The 21,979-nt window shown below is 37.1% G+C and overlaps 1 protein-coding gene across 1 annotated transcript in view; it reads right to left on the bottom strand.

Annotated features, from left to right (window-relative positions):
* The window catches only part of ABCA12 (ATP binding cassette subfamily A member 12), a 168,528-nt gene that overhangs the window by 37,031 nt on the left and 109,518 nt on the right, over positions 1 to 21,979 (bottom strand). Inside the window, exons 21-31 of the mRNA XM_035008338.1 lie at positions 20,430 to 20,609; positions 19,551 to 19,866; positions 16,486 to 16,600; positions 10,205 to 10,534; positions 9,051 to 9,120; positions 8,828 to 8,962; positions 7,084 to 7,236; positions 5,971 to 6,157; positions 3,656 to 3,874; positions 2,273 to 2,469; positions 1,324 to 1,484 (exon numbers count right to left, since the gene is read on the bottom strand). Coding sequence (XP_034864229.1) covers positions 1,324 to 1,484; positions 2,273 to 2,469; positions 3,656 to 3,874; positions 5,971 to 6,157; positions 7,084 to 7,236; positions 8,828 to 8,962; positions 9,051 to 9,120; positions 10,205 to 10,534; positions 16,486 to 16,600; positions 19,551 to 19,866; positions 20,430 to 20,609 — 2,063 coding nt within the window. The remainder of the gene's footprint in view (positions 1 to 1,323; positions 1,485 to 2,272; positions 2,470 to 3,655; positions 3,875 to 5,970; positions 6,158 to 7,083; positions 7,237 to 8,827; positions 8,963 to 9,050; positions 9,121 to 10,204; positions 10,535 to 16,485; positions 16,601 to 19,550; positions 19,867 to 20,429; positions 20,610 to 21,979) is intronic.

Raw genomic sequence — 21,979 nt, 5'->3', positions numbered from 1 at the left:
CATCAGAGGGTGGTGAGACTCTTTCAGGCCACCCAGACCTGAGTCAGATGACACATCCCTCCTCCAATGGCTCCCTGTCCCAAGTCACTGTTCTACGGGCTCCATTCTCCCGCCTGCCCCCGTCCCTTCTCCGGCTTCACTGCCCACTACTCACTGCCCTCTCATCTGCTCTACTCCAGCCACAACAGCTGCTTTGTGTTGTGGGAGTGTTCTGCCCTCAGGCACACCCTCCTCAGGGCCTTCTCAATTGTTGTTCCTTTGCCCCCAGATAATGACATGGCTCCTTCTCTCCCAAGCCCTAACTCTTGCTCAACTGTCATCTTCTCAGAGACCCTTCTCCTACCCTTCATAAAACGGCACCACTTGGCATTCCCTATTCCCCCTCTGCTTTATTTCTACCCACAGCATTTATCACCCAATAATAGACTTAATAATACACTTAACAATGGTATTATCTGAATTCCCCACACTCTATCAGAATATAAACTCCATGAGGGTAGAGATTTTAATATCATCAGTCCGCTGCTGTATCACCAAGGTCTAGAACAGTGACTTGAGCACACACTAAGGCATAATACACACCTAATATATATATATTTCTTAATGAATTAATGAATATAAAAATAAACTGCTTTTTATTTGGAAGTCACATCAGGATGTTCAGATATAAAATAAATGATTGTAGTCAAAGCCAACCTAATGGCATACACATCTTGCACAGTACTGATAATCATATGCTATTTTTAGGTGGCACGGGGTCCTTAGTCAGCAGCTGTTCTTCAAAGATGTCAAAGCACCATTGGCCTGAGTTAGTCTTCACATTGCCACTTGAGGGGTACTGATGAGAAGGTGCATACACAACTGCATATTCTCTTTATTTGCTTTAATGCAAAAAATCTAATTTTTAGCCTTATAGACTGAAATGCTAGGGAAACTAAAAGGCTGATCCTCCATCAGTAACTTTAGGATATAGATCCTCTAAAAAAAGGATCTATATCCTAAGGTAAAAACCTAGTGACCTGGTTCTCGTTGTGAGATACCAGACCAGGAGCATCAGCATCACCTGGGCTTTTGTTAGAAATGTAGTCAACTGTGAAGCCCCATCTAAGACCTAATGAATCAGAGACTTTTGGGGTGAGGCCAGGAATCTGGGTTCAACCAAGACCTCCAGGTGTTCTGATGCTCCCTTAAGTTTGAGAAACATGAAACTAGCATATTAATGATGAATTTTAGCAATTAATAAGGTTGGAGAGATTCTGCCTCCATTTCACACAAAAATTAATTTATGACTCTATAATGAGGTGTATTTTCTCTCTTACAAACCTTTTTCTTGGTGAGCGTGAGGTGGTACCCATCACCAAATGCTTCCTTGAGGTAAAATGGTGACCCACAACAGCGCAGCCCACCCTGCTCCAGGAAGGCGATGCGGTCACTCAGCACTTCAGCTTCGTCCAAATGGTGCGTCGACAGAATGATTGTTCTGGCTTGAAAATACAGAGGAGAACAACTGAGAATGAAAAATTAAGACACAGTTCCCGAGATCTACAGAGTTCGCACAAGTAAATCCTGAGATTTATGAGGAGAAGAGGCACATTTTATGAGCTAACTGAAAAACTGACCAGAAGGAGCTTTCAGAATAAACAAAGAGAAATTCAGAAGGGGTGTTACTAAATATCTAGGGCTGTTTTCTTATACGTTGGCAGCGAATAAGCATTTGCCGTGCCGTACGGCTAAATGTCCATCATTTAGAGTGTGCATGTTAGCAACTCCTTCCTTAGTTTGCTCCCTTGTCTTCGTTTTTCCTCTGTCTCTGTTTCTGTCTCTCTCCCCCACTTTCTTCACTATAAAGAAGCAATAATTTTAAAAACTTTTTGAATATTCCTCTCTGATTAATCCACTCTACTCTGATTGCTTCTTTGCTTCACATCCTGTTAGCACTTGTTTAGTCTGTTTTCAGTTTATTTTCGTTTGTGTATGTTTGGTATCTCTAATTAGATTCTAAGCTCCTGGAGGCAGAATTTGGGACTTCTATCAGATGTGCATGCTCTCAGAAGGGCCAGTGAAGTGCTCAACTCACCATGTTCAACTACATGGATATTAACTAACTGACCCAGAAATTTAGTGGTGGGAAGAGAAGAATTGGGAAGGGGAAGACCCCATCTGAGACTCTTAATGGAGCTTTGAAACAGAAAAGGCGTAAAGTTGGTTGCATGCATCCCAGAGGGCAAATTTAGGCCTGCTGGGTGCAGAAGTTATAAGAGGATACTCATACCAGTTTTGTTCTTGGATATAACATCCCAAATGCTTCGGCGAGAACATGGGTCAACTCCAGTGGATGGTTCATCCAAAATGACTACCCGTGATCCACCGATAAGAGCTATAGATATGGATAACTTCCTCTTCATTCCTCCTGACAATGTTCCAACTCTCTTATGACGATGGCTATACAGTCCAGTATCTTTTAGTGTCCTTCAAAAATAATGTATGGTGGTTATTTTTGACAGATAAAATATTTGAATATTGAAAAAATACAATAAGCACTTTAACTAATAGGTCTTTACTAAGCAACTATTATGTGCTCAGCAAGGTGCAATACACTATTGAGGATTCATGATATAGTTTTTTTTATTGTTTATCATTTAGTTGGAGGCACAAAGTTAATACCCAGAAAACACCACCAGGGAATATATGGCTCATTTTTTAATTTGTTTCTCTGAAAAATATTTACAGAGGGCCTGCCTGTTTTGTGCCAGACCATTTTAGCTTCTAGAGGAAAGCAGTGAGAAGATGATATTCCTACTCATAAGGAGATTAGGTTCTAGTGTGTGTATGTATCAGGAGGGATGCAGATAAAATTTAGTCAAGAAACATATTCCCAAGTAAGCTTATAATTTGCCAAGTGGTGACAAGTGCAATAAAAAATACATAAAGCAGGGTACATGAGATAAGGATTGCCTGCGGCATGCTATTTTAAGCATCTATTTTATATATGGTCATCCCCTCAGAGAAGGTGACATTTGATCAGAGACCAGGAAAGTGGAGGTGTGAGTCAAATGGCTGTTTGGGGAAGGCTGCTCTAAGTAGAGGAAACAGTAAGTGAGAAGCCCTGTGACCAGAACATAAGCCAGCCTGTGACTTGGCCAGTGTGCCCAGAGCACAGTGAATGGGGGGAGAGTGGAAGGAAATGACATCAGAAGTGAGATGGGGCAGGCATGTAGGGCCTCTTGGCCTTGACAAGGACATTACGGAGTTCCACACTGAGTGTGGTGGGAAGCCATAGAGGACTTTGAACTCTGGAGTTATATGGTCTTATCTGCCATTTAAAAAGGTCACCCTGGCTGCTCTTTGAAGGATAAACTATATAAGGGAGAGGAGAAGGCTGGTGTCCAGTCAGGAGACTTGGCCTGGTATAGTAGCTATTAGAAACAGAGGATTTAGGGCAGCATGGTAGCCTGAGATGAAGAGATTTATATAGTTTCAGTATAATAATTGGCTGGTGAAGATAACGACATAAAATGTATACAATACCAGAAAAGTAGAAAAACTAAAAACTAATTGTTTTGTGACCAAATGTTCATACTGGCATTATTACCATAGCTTGACCTCTTTTTGAGAGGCGTTACCAATGCACATCCTGGTTGCTGCTATAACTGACCTTTTTACTTCCTCGTGCAGCTGCTTTTTAGTCCAGTGAGGAACTTTGATGGAGCCATATAAGAGCAGGTGTTCCTTGGTAGTGAGGTAACTAAACAAGACATCGTGCTGCATACAGACCCCCATGTTCTTCCGTACAGTGTGTAGGTCTGTTTTGAGATCTTTTCCATAAACAAAGATGGTACCTGCTGAGGCTCCAAATAGCCCAGTCAACATGGAGCTGAAAATGAAGAAATGATAAATTAGGTGTCAACCAAGCATTTAAGCTAAATTTTAGGGCTAAATGTATCTCAGTCATTAGCCAACAATATTAACAGTGTATTTCCTCAGGCAAGATCAAGCTATAAAATAAAATAGTATTAAATGGGAACAAACATTAAATTACTTTTAAGCTTTTAATTATTTAGAGCGTTACATAAATGCTACCCAGTGACAATGATGGGGATGGGGCCATGGTAACAATGATGATCATGGTTGTAAACTTTAATTGCAACTACACTCTCTCCTTGAGCAAACTCACACACTTCCCTGGCATCAGATAGTATCTCTAGGTCATGGAGTCTCAAATTTTTAACTCTAGCCGAGACCTCATCACTCAGTTCCAGGCTTGTACTATACATCCAACAGATAGTGCCACTTCTTCATGAGATGTCTTACAGGATCCTCAAATTCAACATGTTTAAAACTTAATTCAGGATCTTTGCCCTCAAACCCGTGTTCCCACTGATGTTCCTCTTTGACCATATGATGAACCTATATACTGGTTGCATAAGCCTGGGATCCAGAAGTTGTGTTTGCATCCTCCTCCAATCTCTGTTTTCTACCTCCACCCATATGTCCCATTTTCCCAGCCACACCACAGTGCAAGCCACACCACCACTTGCTCCTGACCACCATAGTCTCTTAACTCACCTTCCCATGTGAACATCGGTCACCTTCAGTCTCTTTCTCTACACTGTGATTATTCTCTATCTTATCAGATGATTGCTCATCATCTTTCAGATGGTTAGTAGACCGGGAAACTATTTAATATCCCTCTTCTCCAATAAAATGTAAGCTCCACGAGTCTGGCAAAGGACCTATTTTCTCACCACTCTCTCTTTTAGTACCTAACTAGTATCTTGTACCTTGTGCATAATAGACCTTAAATGACTACCGTGGATTAAATAGGGCATCGATATTATATGCAATTCTTCCCATAAAAACACATTGAACTACAAACAATATACTTCATTCTTTATATTCAGAAGAATAAAATTGAGACTTTCTCAGCTAAAATTACATCCTCTTCAAAAGCCTTCTCCATCTCTTTTTTTCATTGGTCTTTTATTGCCTATTAGAAATCCTGTTTTTAAGCACTGTATGCTCACTAGAAAGCCAACTTTGAATTTAAACAGGCCATATAAATAAGAGCAACTGCACACATTCACTCATTTCATAACCTTCCTTTGTCCCCTCTTATTTACAAAAGAAAAATTAATTTGAATATATTTTGGCAGTCACTGAGCTTACTTATGATGATACTAAATAGGATATCTAGCAACTGACACTTTCTCAAACAAGGGCCAGGGCAGCAACGTCATCTTAGCACTGACTTCCAGCGAAGCCATGTGGAGCATTGGTGGTGAGTCACAAAAAAATTCAAAAGAATGTCACTTTAAAAACATTTGAATCTCTTCTCCTTTTGGACACAGGAAAATGCTAGTTAAATGAAGAGTGAGAAAGAACAGCCCATGTACTGCTCCTAGCCTTTTTGAACTATATCTGATGGCTGGTGATTCTTTTCTTTCTTCATGAATCAAGCAAGGAGCAGCTGGGCTGAGTGTGTTTATAGCAGAGTGTGTAAACTCAAAATTATACATGGGCCAGAATAGAAATGCAAATAAATGGAACAGACTGGGCATATGAGACAGTGCAGATTTGTGGGGAACAGGAATATATCAGAAAGCAGATGTTCCCTTTAAGAGAACAGTCACCTGTAAGTCCCAACCAATTGTCCCTACCTAGGACTGTGGACCCAATGTTGTCCGAACTTCCTATTATCCAAGAAATGTCAAGAACATTTCTTTTTATTGGGACATTTCTCCATTTTAAAATACTGGCACTGAGTTAAACATTTTAAGAAGTACTAGGTGGGTCTGATCTGGCCTTTGAGCTCACAGCTTGGGACCTATGATTTAGACTACATTCTATAGTAAACAAATTGAGCTATTTTAATCCATCTGGGAGATGTAATAACATTATTCTTTATGAAAGAGGTGAGGAAATATTAAGTAATATGCTTCCACAACAATAAGTGTTCAAAAAGTAACATACATTGTAGTAGTTTTCCCGGCTCCATTGGGCCCCAGCAATGAAGTAATGTGTCCTTCATAAAAGTTCAGATTGAGGTTATCAACAGCAATTTTCGAGCCATAGATCTTTGTGACCCCATGCAGGGCAACCCCAACTGTGAGATCTTTAGGTTCAGGCTCAATGTTGGAGGGAAAAATGTACTCAGGACCTGGAGGGAAATCAAGAGAAGAGTTACAAGCTCACAAAGAAGGAAAATGCAGCTAGAGCTAGATTTTTGCTTAATTAAAAATTGAAGACTGTATAACAATATAGCCCTCTAAGTAAAAATAATTCTGGAAACAAATGATCTACTATCTTTAGCCTCCTTCTCATCTGGTTAAAGAATGAATAAGGGTGAGGAACCACGTTCTTTAAGGGTGATATTACCCTTCTGTCAGAATAGGTAGTCCTAGAATACAGTATCATAATAATTAATTTCCCTTTATTCAGCAGATCTTGAATATTAAAAAGACAGTCTAATAAGTCTTGTTCCTCTGATCAGAAAAGATAATACCAACTTATGGAAAAAATGTCTACAAGGTGTGATTTTATAGTGACAAAGCCAGCTCAGTTCTGTGGTTTATAAATTCCAGTTCATTGATTACTATTTACATGTGCTTCAGGCATCACAAATAGACCATGGATATGGGTCATCCTTACTTCGCAAAGATAGCACTACTTACCCAATGTCAGTAAGTCATGAGCTTTCAACTGTTTGTGTCCAGTGTTGGTGATGGGTTATGATAAATTATCTGTACTTGTACTTTGGTTACTTTTTTTGACTAGTGACAGATGGCTGGAGTTAGGGGTGTAGACTGTGTCCCAGGCACAAAATTTTTCTCTGTGTGAGTCTAACTGGACCACAAAGGGATCTACAATCTTGGCCTAATTAGCTCCATATGTTAACCAACTGAGCTAATGAGCCCAGAAAAAGCCACAATTTAATCTCCGTAAGAGTCTAAACACATATGTGTAGACATATTCATCCATGACTAAAAGAATGATAATTTTGCCATTTAGAAAAACCTAATTAAAATCACTAGTCATGTAAATTTTATATCACTTCTGTCATAATAATGCTTGTTGTTGACCTACTTGTCTTACTAGCAGATGGGTTCGTTTTCTGCATCATATTAGTAAACATAAGGCCATTGCTTTTCTCATGTTTCACTTCTATACATCCCAATCGCTCCTTCCAATAGGAAGGAAGGACTGGAAAATACCATGGAGCTGCCATACCATATGTACCTGTAATGAAAATGTATTAGGAAGAGTAAATATTAGTTGACTGTTAACATGAAACATCAGAAACTAAACAACGGAATGTTATATATGGTTCAGAAAGTATTTTCATTTTTTTTGATCTATATCAAACTAAAGCGTAGTCTCAGTTTCCAAAGTAAAGAAAAAAAGATAAGCTCTCTTTTATTCTTTTTAAAAAACAGCTTCATTAAGGTATAATTATATGGCATAAAATTTACTCATCACAGTAAGTGTAGGGGTAGATGATTTTTAGTAAATATAAAGTTGTGCAACCATCACCACCATCCATGCATTAGAACCACCATCCATACATTATAGCTTCAAAAATTTTTCTCATGACCATTTACAGATAACTCCTGCTTCTACCCCAAGTTCTAGACAATCACTAATTTGCTTTCTATCTTTACATATTTGTCTTTTATAGGAACTTTATATAAATGGAACAATACTCTTTTATTCATTTAGAACATTAGGAAAATGTACAAATATCAATAAGGCTGAATGGAAAAGCTCCCAAGCATGTTAAAAGTGATGACTACTTGAGACCTAGGATGGGGGACCCAACTACTGTTTTCCATTAGAATTTGGTAAATTTTCCTTAGAATTAAGAGATCTGGTTTTTGCTTTATCACATGTCAAAAGCCCATTTGAAAAGACTGGATTCCATGCTTTTTAATCCACTCCATCCTTTAAAGGAACATCAGATTATCAATGACAGCCAAACTATGGAGAGAGCCTAATTGTCCATCAACTGAAGAATGGATAAAGAAGATGTGGTACACATACACAATGGAATATTACTCAGCCATCATAAAGAATGAAATCTTGCCATATGCAATGATGTGGATACAGCTACAGTATATTATACTAAGTGAAATAAGTCAGAGAAAGACAAAGACCATATGATATCACTCACATGTGGAATTTAAAGATTTTTTTTGACAGAGAGAGACACAGCGAGAGCAGGAACACAAGCAGGGAGAGTGAGAGAGGGAGAAGCAGGCTTCGCGCTGAGCAGGGAGCCCAATGCGGGGCTTGATCCCAGGACCCTGGGATGATGACCTGAGCTGAAGGCAGACGCTTAATGACTGAGCCACCCAGGCGCCCCTCACATGGGGAATTTAAGAAACAAAACAGATGAACATATGGGAAGGGGGTAAAAAAAAAGGAGAGAGGGAAGCAAACCATAAGAGACTCCTAACAGTAGAGAACGAACTGAGGGTTGATAGAGGGTGGTGGGTGGGGGATGGACTAGATGGACAATAGGTATTAAGGAGGGCACTTGTTGGGATGAGCACTGGGTGTTGTATGTAAGTGATGAATCACTGAATTCTACTCCTGAAACCAATATTGCAGTGTATGTTAACCAACTAAAATTTAAATAAAAATAATAAAATAAAATTAAAATAAAATAAAATAAAGGAACATTAGAGAAAGAATTCACCAGTGCATTGTCTCATCCTGGAAAATCATGGTTAGTTCTGGGATGGCAAATCAAATATTAGATAATATATATTAGCTGATTTATAGTTATGAAAACTATAGAAAAATATATCTGTTGGAAGTATGTTCATACCTGGAAACACATTCCTGACATACCAAGCAATAAGGAAATAAATTAAAGAATCAGCTAGGATTAGACAGCACAGCCAGCCAAATGAGGTGGTATCATCCTGAACTGGGGAACTGTACATATTTTCCCACTGAAGACCTAAAAAGTGAACACATATATTTATTCTTCTGTGAGACATACTGCAGTTGTGAATGCCAAAATCCAGTTTTAAAGGAAGTGAGCCTACCAATGCCTTGCTCCTCATATCTTGCAATGTACTGACTTGCATAACTGAATGCTGTTGGGGACAGCAGACTCTGTGAAGAAAATAAACAGCAATGATAGTTCTTATAGATTTTGTACAAGAGGGATCTAAACATACTTAAAACTTTGGACACTTAATATAGGTAAAATTGACACTAACTCCCTAAGCGTATTTAAAAATACAGAGGTCTCTTAGCAAGCCCGCTACCACTCTGAAGGAAGAGAAGAGGGAATAGCAGAAAACAAAAGCAGAAAAATTACAACTTGGAAGATATTTGTCAAAAATCCAAAATATATATCTACACTTGGTAAATGTTGCTTAGCAATTTATAAAATAGGAAATTACAGGGTAATGCAATGTTAAGACTAAAATCAAATAAATGATTAGGAGCCAGAGGATGTTTTTACTTCATAAATTGATTACAGGTAACAGAAGTACTATGAGTGAAAATATACTAAAATATGAATTGATTGAATACTTATAATGCAACGCATTAGAAATTTAATGTCCTTTTAACCCAAAGCAGTCAATGTTAAATGAAAGTTATTTAACACTATTTCCATAAACACCAAAGTTTCAATATGACTCTCAGTGAGATTTATTTTTCTGCTTTCCAAATTTCAAAGTATTTTTAATGATTTCATTAAATTTCTTAAATTAATTCAATAATTCTGAATTGAAACAGGCAGAAAAGACTATATGCTGTTTGTCTTTTGTCTTTTGTCTTTATGCCTGTAAGTAATAGTGAATGTTACGAATGTTATTAAAACCATGAAAATTATTCATATAGGATAATAACTCCAGTAATAAAGGTTTTAAGATATTTAAGGAATTGGACCAGAGAAGAAGTCAGGATTTTTGATGATCTTTAAAACGTAACACATTACATTTTAACTATTCTTTCTTCAGAAATTATTTCTTACCAGAAGTGCTGTTAAGAAAACTCTCTTTTTCATTGTCTTATGCTTGTACAGTATACAACAATGTAGAAAAACTATCATTAGGACAGTTAAGCTTATTTTGCAATCACAGAACTTTTCAATTAGATAAGTGAACTTCCAGTTTAAGATTCTAAAAACATAAGAAGAATCAATTCTTATCACACCCTGGCCTTTCAGTTGTGACAGTTGACTCACCATGAATACTTTTATTACATAGCTCAACTCATCCTCAACTGTAATCAGAACAATAAATGGAAAAAAGGCAATGATGTAGATGAGGCATCCAATCAGGGCTGCAATGTTGGTGTTATTAAAGAAGACACTGATGAGATAGCTCATGGCAATAACTGAGAAGCTATAGTCCGAAAAATACAGGAACAAAATGAACCCATTTGTTTTAGGGAGAATATTGCCAAACTTGAGTATAATGATGAGGATGACGATGGTCACCAGTAAAAATCCAACACTCTCTATAAGCCAGGCAAAAAAGTGGCTGCAGGAATTCACACCCATCATCTTCATGTACTGCGAAAAGGAAAAAGCATTAGCCACTTTTTGAGCCAATATTCTCTCAAATAGCAATTATTTCTGCACCATGACAAAATGCTCACGAGACTTTTCATATATATGGAACTAGGCATCTTAATGATTTTCATAAGTCAAGGATTTGTCCATGCTTGCTATGTAAAATTAATATGACCATTTATATCAGCCCATTTTAAATTATATGCTTTCAGAGTGCCCCAGTATAATGGATGATTTGGATGGTGAGGTTCTTTTTTTTTCCAATTTCGTTTCTAACTGGTATCTAACTAATGTATCCAGATTAAATTAGTTTAGAATAGATCATCAAAATTTATGGTGTCTCCTGCAGAATTTTACGACATGAATTTGACATTTGTACAGTCATGAATATTTCAAGCTCATAGAAAAACATGGTTTATTTCAAATTCAGTGTAGGGACTGAGATAACAAAGCTCTATTAATGGACAACACAATCAGTACTCTTGTTCCTGAGAGAAAGAGAATAAACCTGACTCCTAAGAATTAAAACATGGAAACTTTGAAGGGAGACTTTCTGCCTTTTGGCACAGCTTTCCCATCCTTAAGATCATTGGGAGTTTAGGGCAGGTTTGTCATCTTTGTTTTCCAAAAAGACATTCATGCACCCAAAATGAACTCATGTATCTGAGATCATCTATTATTTTATAATAATAAAATTTATATTTTTAATAACTCTCTCAATTTATATTTTTTAATAACTCAGTGATATCCCTAGAGACCAAGGCATTCCACCAAGGTAGAAAAACAGACCAGCATGATGTGTTTGACCATTAACTCAAAGGGATTCTGAAAGATCTAAATTCCCCTGGATCTTAGCTGTCTTGAATTTGGTGACATGGTGCACTTCGGGGGAACCTGGATATCCTGGTTTCTAGTTTTAACAATACATGATTAACGCTAAGCTTATGAATCTGACAGTCCATTTTAAAAAAGAACAAAAGAAAAGCTCCATTAACAGCTTTATAATCCAGTATTTTGGGTAAATTCAAGGATTTTCAATGTCCTCCTTCTTTAAAACTAACTTGTCTAGAAAAAAAAAAAAGGAACGTGCTGAATCTTTTGCTCTACACATAAAACAGTGAATTTTACTTTCTGCCTTTGCAACTTATCACATTTTGATAACTCTGCTACTCCTCTTGTTGCCATGGAAACAGCTACCTGACTGCCAACAGTCTAAGCTGTGGGCCTTAAGCTAATCACCACTGAGAAAAAGCCTGTGACTTTTCCTCTTAACTTTGTCCTCTTCCTCACCTTCCTCCCTCCTTACTGCTTCTCTCCTCCCAGGCCTTCCGCCCTTTGCGGTAAAGACTCAACTTATGTTTCCATAGGAATGGAAGTGGGGGTCAAAATAAAAAAACCCAGCATGGAGCGAAGATGCACTATGGAAGGTTTCTTCCAGTTGCTATGCATCTATCATTGAAAACAAAATTACATTTCGGTATGAGAAAATATCTCACAGGTCTTACTTTCGAAATTTTCTCTCTACTCCCCAACCCATTTGAGAAAATTACTGTGTCATGTTTGATGACTGCATTTTAGAGACACTCGCCTATTCAATTATGACCATGATCACGTTAGCTCTTTTTATTGGCCTTTCCTATTTGTTTTGAGATTTAACTGAGTTTATAATTAACTGGGGAGTTATGGGACCCATATAACTACTCCAAAGCTGATATTCACCACCTAATTTCATGTGCCTTATACGAAAAATATCTTCTCTCCAATAGCAGTGTATGTCAGTAGGAGACAATGTCAGCATATTTCACAAGGTGGATATAAAATATCTAGGACACTATCAAGGACATGAAATAAAGCTGTCTTGGTGTGTACAAACATGTTTTCCTTCCCCCAAAATTGATAGCTTCAAAACATATATATATATATATATATACACATATATATAATATATATCTAGAAAATTCTCCATTCATAGCCTTATTAAAAGATAATCTGGCAAATCTGAAGACCAAACTAAAGGTGTTTATCATTGTAATTTTGAAATTTTCAAGACTCGAGATCAGATTCCTTTTTCCTGAGCGATGGTAAAGTTGGAAAATGATCACTGCTTCTTGCTGAAATGGACTGAGTTAGGTGCCTCCAAAAGTGTTCACTATTTAACATTCTAGCATGAAAATTCAGTGTTAAACTTCAGGATTTTATGCCATGAGAAGAACAGCTGTTATTCATAAAGAGAAAGAGCAATGAGAGCATGTAAGTCATCCATAAATTATCCAGATTCACAGCCAACTTCGTTATAATAAACAAGACCAAACTTGCTGATGGAAGATGGCCCATAGAGAACGTCCGGCTGTGCTTTCCTGGATGTCGTTAGATGCTCCTCAGAGTGACATATGTCAGGTGCCAGCTTTGCAATCAAAGAATCACCTGTCTCAAGCCTCTCAAACCTGCCTGAAGCAATTCATCAATATCTGATAACCTGTTGCTCAAGGAAAACCCCTCTACACAGTGGTCAGAGTTTACTCCAGTTTATGGCAGAAGATAAAGAGAAAAGATTCTGTAAGATTTGGGATAAATGTATTGCCACATTAGAGAGAAGCTTATGCAGAGGGGTTGACATTAATGTTTTCAGGAAAAGAAATCACAAATATTCATATATGTCAAGCACTAATTTATAAGGAGTAATACCATTTTATACCTAAACTAAAAAATTTTTCTTAACACTAGATATTTATATTACTGCTTTTAAGTAAGATATAAAGGATGTTGTGATCACTACCTGAAATGTTCCAAATTCTCACTAGTATGATGGATAGTGTCTATCAAGGAGACATAAACATTGTCTAAAGTGAAACATCAAAGGACTAAAATCCCTTACATAATTCTTGGTAACATCTCTCCAGACCACAGATATTTTAGATTATCTATGAACTGAGGAAGAACACCTCCAAATTTTGTCCCAGTTGAATATAAGCATTGGAATCCCCATAAATGACTTACATTAGAAGCTAACTCATAAATCAAGAAAATAATGTCAAAAAGTATTTTTCTGTGTGTTGTAAATCAATTTTTTGTATAGCTTTAATATTTTAATTGTTAAAAACAAGGAACACAGAACAAAACCCACTGAAAGCCATTTCAAAATAGTTTTTTTTTTTTTTAACTACAGGCTTAATTTCATCGACAAACTTATTGGGCATTAATATTTGTGCTAATTCCTTTAACAAGTTAAAGGAATTAACTGGAGTCATACTATAACAAGGTCAAGGATTAATGGCTTCACTGAAATAGCAACTAACTTGGTTTTCTTGCCCAGATTTAAGAACAGTTACAGAAGGAAAAATGTAATTTTTTTAACCTTTTTTAAAAAATTTAATTGGAATGAGAAGGATGTAGAGAATTAAAAGCTTTAGAACTTAGTGAATATTAAGATGATGGTATTAAAAGTGATTTTGAGTCTCTGGGAACCTAACAGATTTTCCATCATCATCTTCAAAAGTCTTTAAGGGTCTATGCTACCAGAATAAGATTGTGAGAGGGAAAGCAGCTATACTGTGGAAAAGGATTGGTTGAAAGTCAAGACATTTGAGTTCCAGACCTAGATCTACCACTAACTAGCTCTGCAGTTTTTAGCAAGTCACCTCTCAGTGGGCTTAGCTTTTTCACTTTTAAAAAGGAGGAGGGAAGATGAGAACCATGGGCAGTACAGGAAGGCTGAGCAGGAGGCATTGAGAATATTCCACTTATTCCAGTCCCAGTTCCATCAATTCATCTCACAAATAGACTGAACTCCTTTGAATTTAGGATGCTGCTGATTTTTTTTTTTTAAAGATTTTATTTATTTATTTGACAGAGACAGAGATAGCGAGAGCAGGAACACAAGCAGCGGGAGTGGGAGAGGGAGAAGCAGGCTTCCCCTTGAGGAGGAAGCCCCATGTGGGACTCCATCCCAGGATCCTGGGATCATGACCTGAGCCGAAGGCAGACGCTTAACAACTGAGCCACCCAGGCGCCCAGGATGCTGCTGATTTTAAGACATGCCATTAATTTGACATGGCAGCAAGAAAGAAAAATCACCACCAAATAAATGATGACACCTTATCAAATGCATCCCAATTTCAGAGGCTTTAAGAAGCAAGGAAAAAAATCTTGACCTTAGAACTGATAAAATATGGATGATTGAATGCCTTTCTTGTTGTGGCAGTGAGAGAGCCACATTCTGGAAATGTATTGCTGAATTAAGTCTAGATAGTAAGACTTAGAAAGTTTAATGGATTGAGCCCAAGTGGAACTGGAAGACTCAAAGCCCGATTCTCTGATTACACGTTCAGTGATCTTGTACTATAGGACTTTGACCCCCAAGATCAGATAGTTAAATTTTGAAAGTAGATGCATGCAAAATGAAGACACAAAGCTACCAAACAGAAATTGGATCATCGTTAAAAGTATGTCTTTCATGTCTTCAATTAAGAAAGAACTCTTCATTATTCTTTGATATTTTTGTGGCATCCATAGATGCACTCAAAGAGCATCATCTTCAAACACAAAATAATACAGTGTGTGTATAACATATACACAATGTAATACTTATATTTACTGTGTGTTTCTACTACAAATACTATTTTTAAGGTAGATATTTATTTTGAAGTGGAAAAGAACTCAATTTCTATCACAGTTTTCAACTTTAAAGTTTCCCTTTAATCTGTGAAGATTCACTTCTGAGTACCAGGAACCTGAAAGAGAAACATAAGGTAGGTGCTTGCAACCAAAATTCTGGTTTAGGGCATGGATTCAAGTTTCTAAATTGGAATTAAGAAAGCATTGCACAGAGTCCTGGATACAACAGAACTCAAACCAGTTGATGAGAGGTTTACCAAATTATAACTGAAATACAAAAAATGCAGCTGTGAGGATCAACCAGAATTCAAATAGAAAAGGTAAAAAGTATAGGTTCAAACCCTAGGACACCCCTGGAAGCCTGATGCTGAGCTCACAGAAACATGAAGCAGTAATTTGTACCTTGTGAGGAGAAAGAATCAATTGCCTGGAAGCATTGGCAAAGTCAGTCTGGAAAGCGCAAGTGGGCTAACAGGTTACTCTAACCTCATTATGTCAGGTTGTCAGCCAGGCCTTGCAATAATTATTGTGCTCCAGTTTTGAAGTGTTTCTGCTTTCTTTTTGCTCCATGAGTGAGTGTAAGAATGGACTCATTACAGGATGGGCAGATAACATAGTTCTTATTCCAATACAATCCCCAAATCACACAATGCTGTTTCATAAATTCTAAAAAGAAGTAAGATATTTGGGATTTGGAGATAATGATGAGGAACATGCTCCAGAAGAGATCATGCTTTACATCCCAGGTCCTGTCTTTCATCATTATATTATTCACCTAGTCAGTAGCATAACATAAAATTCTTAGTCGCTATAAATCATGAATCAGTGGAAGATAGAAGAGAAGATAATTGAAGAAGACAAGGTATGCTGGAAAGAGAATTTGCTTCATGAGAGCTGAAACAAGCCATCTGTCTGTCCATGACTACGTCTGCGTCTATGTCCATATATCTGTATCTATTTTCATTTGGACTCATTTAGTTACCATGCCAACAGTCTTCCTGCCTTACTAGTTATTATTTAAACTTCCTGCGTTAGATCCTAAGTCCTATAGGAACTTCTTGGACAAAATTACTGTCAGGATCATAAATTGTACTCAGATTTTATTCAGAATTATTTATATTTCATTTTCTAGAGGTACTTATAAAATGAATTCTATATAACTTTGTGAGAAAACAGAGTATTGCCATATCAGCTGCCTTTATGATTCATAAAATATTTTTCTTTTTAATTCATGAGGAATGGGTCAGGCTTTCTGAGTTTGTATAGGCATGATGAAAATCATAGTAATTATTACACAAATAGATCTTACTCATAATAAGAGGAGATTCTCGACATACCTCATGAAGCCGGAGATCTTTCTCATAAACAAGCTTTTTTACAAATGCAGCTATAAATACAACCCAGGCAACCATGAGCACAATTGGAAGAGAATAAGAGACACTGGTTAGGAAGCTGTAAAAAAACAGAAACATAAAAACAAAAATTCAGGGACCCAAATGAGTATCATCTGTGCAGATTGTAATATATAAAGAACACATCCTCTCTTACAGTGAATTATACTCCTGTTTTGAAATTGAGAATAGTCATTAATATTGCTCCTTTATTTATGAAGTGTGAAGCTGACTTAACAGTACGCCCATGATTTTCTTGCTGTAATGTTGCAAAAGTGAAAAACAGCTCTGGATTGTTAGATAAAATTACCATATTGTTTAGAGCGTGTTTGAGTATGTCCTATCTAGGAAAATAATTATTTCACAGATATAATTGCAAAGCTCAAAACCCTTCTGTCTAAATGAAATTCTTATCTAAAAGGCAGATATAAAATTAGATGATGATTGGTTTATCTAGCTAAAAGCTATATCTTCCCAAATTACTGTATTTATCTACTCTTTAGAAGCTCATAGTTATTATTAAACTAAATTTCCCAAAATGAAATAAAATAAAACTCAAAGCATTCAATTTAAAATGCAAACAAAGAACTTGGATTCCTCAAAATAATGCTCCAGGAGATCTTTCATACACAGTATAGCAATGTCTTTTCTGATAATGTGCTAAACTAGGCAGTCACTGGAAGGCTTCATCAGGCTCCAAATATATTTCCTGAGTGGTCTGCCTATGATACCAGAAAGTTCCAATGCAGTGTTTCTCAAAGTTAACCATGCATCACAATCACCTGAAGGGCTTACTAAAACACAGATTTCGGAGCCTCGCCCATAAGCTTCTGATTTAATATATCTGGGGTGGGATAAAGAATTTGCATTTTAAACAATTTCCCAGGTGATGTCCATGTTGTTGGTACAGGGATCATAGTTTGAGAATCATGGTTCTGACACTAGCTACCTTTCTATGGGGTAAGGCAAATGAGTAGTTTTCAATGAGAGGAACTCTAAATTGACCTGTTTTCCATAGTAGGCTCCACTGACATTTTCATTTGGAGAACAGTACCAAGGCCATTTCCTTTTTAATCTGTAAGGCTAAGGAATTACCTTGAAGTTCCTCATAAAAAATGCAAATATTAATGCAACATGACATCACCATCATTCATTATAACTTTAGCATCAGAAGTGTATCACCATCAAAGATATGAGGGTTATTTGGGCTTTTTTCTTGGATGAGGAAAGAGTGAGGGTTGGGGTCATATCCAATTTTTTTTATTCCTGGGAAACTATCTGGCATGGGGTAGGCACTTAAACAATATTTGTTGAATGAATTTTCTTTTGGTTCAAGTCCAGCCCTAATGGTGTTTCTGGCCCCAGAATTAGGCAAAGGCCCTCATTAATTAATAACATATCCCCTGTAATGTTTCTTCCAAGTGATTGTGTATTTTAAGATTGGTTTGGTTTAATATAAGGAGAAAATGCTGGTCTCCTAGCTGAAGGACCAGTAAGGTACTAGCTATTCAACTTTGGACATGTTACTTAACCCTTTTGGATTTCAGTTTTTTTCATCAGGAAAATATGGTTAATGATACCTGCTCCTGCTTACCTTACTGAGGTTGTTGGGTAGAACAAAGGAAATAATATATGTGGGAGCACTTTGTATGCAATAAAGAATTTATATGTATATGGAAGATACTATGATCATATTCTCCCACAAAGAAGGTAGAGTACAGTTTACTTTTCTTCTTAAAAAAGAAAATCCAGGCACCCACCATCCTAGGTACCAAAATTTACAAGGGGAAAAAGATGAGCAGGAAAATAGATGAGAATTTTCTTTTAATTGAACCCACAGGTCATTGCTATTCATGCAAGGCACTGCAGTTCACACACAGTTCAGGCTGCAAGAAACTGACTGGCCTCCACAACACGCAGCTAACCTTGACAACCCACGGATGGAATCCTCACTGCCACACAGAGGGTTACATGACCTCATTTCATCTAGAGCTCCTGAAGCAGCCAAAGGAGACAGACGCAGTGACAGAAAGAAAAACGGAGAAAAAAAAAAAAAGTCCAGAACCATCTGAATTGTATATAAACTGCAGTACTTGGGCTGGAAAACCAGTGCAATTTCTTTAAAGTAATATTCAGCCTCCAGCTTTTACGTAGGAGGATGAGCCTGACTATGGTCAGAGTGGAGGAGTCAGTCACTGCTACTTGACTGGCAGATTTCTTGACCATTCCAATTCAGTTGTCTAAAACATGGTCTTTGCATTTTTTATCCATTTAGCAAATCATTTTATTTATTTTTGTTTATTTTTTAAAGATTTTATTTATTTGAGAGAGAGAGAAAGCAGGAACAGGGGGAGAGGCTGAGGGAGAAGCAGTTCTCCCTGCTGAGCAGCAAGCCCGAGGCGGGGCTCGATCCCAGGACCCTGAGATCATGACCTGAGCTGAAGGCAGATGCTTAACCGACTGAACCACCCAGGGGCCCCAGCAAACCATTTTAGATGAAGATTCCTAACAAGTGGATTGGTAGTGCATAACATAGGTTTAGATAGCATAATACTTATCTTAGAGATCAATGATGTGTTTTATCAAAATTCTTCCTTAAGGTTGGCCATGCACTTATAGATTTTTAATAAAATTTGAGAGTTGGAAGAGATGTTAAGATTGTCTTGTTTAGAGAAAGGGAAGACCAGTAGAGAGTGGGTCGCATTCAAATCGTGCAGCCCTGCACTTAAGTCTGAATTCTCCTGATTCAAGGGCCATAGTCCTTGGAAAGCTAAGGGTTATGATTAAGAAAACCTGAATCATTTGGTAAGGACTTGACCATCATTTTGGTAACAATGAGCAGCTGCAGTGGAGCTGTGCCCTGTGGTGTGGACCCTTTCGTGGAAACAAGCATTTGACAAAAATTTCGTGAAAGAGATCTTTTTCACTTGATCCATGTGAATGAATATGCAGAAATGAGTTCTCAAAAAAGTGGTTGGCTATTAAAAGGGGCTCCAGCCACCCAGACTTACTTGTCTTTCATGTAGCAGGGATATGGAATTGCCTGGACCTGGACGGCTACTTCCTGGGAGTTTCTTCCAGTCTGCAATTCAATGATTGCTCTCTCAATACTATCCTGTAAGTAAACAAAAGCCCTGCCATAGATCTGGTTATGTGATGGAGAATTGTGTGGCCCCGGGGCCCAAATCTTGGTCCTTATGCTTCTTGTGGTCTGTGCAGTCTTGAGACTCATGCGGATGGTATATTTTATGACAGGAGGAAGAGATACATCTTCAGAGTCATAGCCTCTGTGCCGGCTTCTGTTAGAAGGAAGCTTAAAAATAACACCTAAAAATAAAATGGCAACAACAGGAGAAAGGTTATTTTATGGTTGACATTATTCATTGTTTGGAGGGTATACTTACGGGGCAGCCAAACAGGCAATTGAGTTTGTAATGTGACAGTAAGTTCAGGCTCCTAATTTACAGAAAAGATGGCTAATTGGAAGTGACAACTTCAGAGATTCAAAGCAGGAGTTTGAGAATATAATTACAAAGTAAGTGGCCAGATTAAATATATCACTCTAAGCCACTTACTAAAATAAAAAAAAAAAAACACAATAAAATGAATAATCTTGACTGATTATGGACTCAACTTCACCCTGTAACTATGTAATCCATTTCAGTCTTCATTTTAACCATGCCAACAAAATCACACATTTGTGGAAATCTTGTCAGACAATATAGTGGGTTGACTACATGAAAGGTTTTCATTTCTAAGGACATCAGAGGGAACAGTGACCCTCCCCCCATCCAGACTACTTTCCTGAGTTCTTGATGAAAGTGGTAAGGGAAGAATTTGGCCAATTTTAGTACAAAGAGAAGCTCAAACTCTAGTAGAATAACACTTACTTCCAAAGAGTTCATTGCTTCTGTAAAGCCTTTTGGCCTCTCTCTCCATTTCATCTATGCTTTTTGCTGCCTGAATACGGTCATATAATACACAGGAGGAAATATTTACTGTCAGGGAAGATAGTGTGTTGAGCTGATCAACGATGTCAATGATGTTTTCTAATTTCAGTCTTAGAATATCTAAAAAAGCAAAGCAAAATAGACAAAATATATATTATAATGCTGTATTGTAATGTTGTTTCTAGTAGTAATGAGACAAAATACTTTTGAGTCAGTACTTACCATTATACTAGATTATGAGTAATAGGAAGTTGTAGAATTTACTAGAATTTATTCTAAAATATCTGGTAATAAAAATATCTAGTAACACCTGGGAAAATGTGTCCAGGTGTGCAAATATTCATTGAAAAGAACTTTGAGCTAGTACCAGTAAAGGAGACCCAAGTTCAAAGAATGATACAAGCCAACTTAAAAGTATATTCTGCTACAATTTAGTTAACCAGTGACTAAAGGTGAATAATTTAAAAAAATACATCTACATATAGTCAGGAAGAAAACTAGAGATGAAAGTTTCCAATAAATGGACACACTTACTTTGTTCAGGGAATGTGAATGTAAGAATTTAAACAAAGGAAAATCTATGTAGAATGTGTAGAACAAATAAACTATATCATTCAATAAGGTGTGCTACAGAATCATTTCTTAGGAGACTGAGAATCTATGCCACAGAGTAGACAACTTTTTAAAACTGTTTGATTTAACATCTCATGTGAGTTATTTCTATTGATATCTGTGCTAATCTAGACAAAATGATCAAGATTTTATTTCAGGTCATTACTCTGGAAGAAAGAGGATTTAATTGCTCTTCAATTTCATGATTCCTTATGAGGAAGTCAACCGAGACAAAGGGTAAATATGAAATTGCAAGTTAATAAATCACTTGGCCAATTAAATTTTCACTGACTTGATCATCATGAATACCAAGAATATTGTGAGTATCATAAATCCCTCCTCACAAAACCCAAACATGACTCTTTCACAGTCCAATGTAAGACTTAATTTCTCACAGAGGGCAACTTACTAAGTGCATTTCTCATTAGAATTTAAAGTGAAATGGTTTGTTTGATATAGACCTTGATGGGGGAGGGGTAAAACTGTGGTTGTGGTAAAACAGTGGCCTCCAGCGGCCATTGGAAATCACACCACCAGGGATTCCTTAGACATGCTGGCCCAGAGGATCGAAGAAGAGCTATGAGGGTCAGTGCTCCCTCAGTTCAAACTATATAAACTCTTAGATACCAAGTTATATATACAATTGTAGGAATATCAAGTCTCACTGCTACATTCATTTTAGTCTAATTTTAAATTCTAGAACTCCCCTCCTATATTTAAAGTTAGGAAGATAAAACTCATGTAAGAACTTTGTAGTATATTTCTGATATTTTGATCAAATGGTTGCTTAACCAAATGATACTTGTAGCGAATAAATCCACTATCTTTCTTTAATCAAATTTAGTCAACTATCATAAAGTGCACACAACTATATACAA

Source organism: Mirounga leonina, unplaced genomic scaffold, assembly GCF_011800145.1.
Source record: "Mirounga leonina isolate KUSES-001 unplaced genomic scaffold, KU_Mleo_1.0 Mir_151, whole genome shotgun sequence".
NCBI classification, from domain to species: domain Eukaryota; kingdom Metazoa; phylum Chordata; class Mammalia; order Carnivora; family Phocidae; genus Mirounga; species Mirounga leonina.
This window is presented reverse-complemented; position numbering and strand designations above follow the sequence as displayed.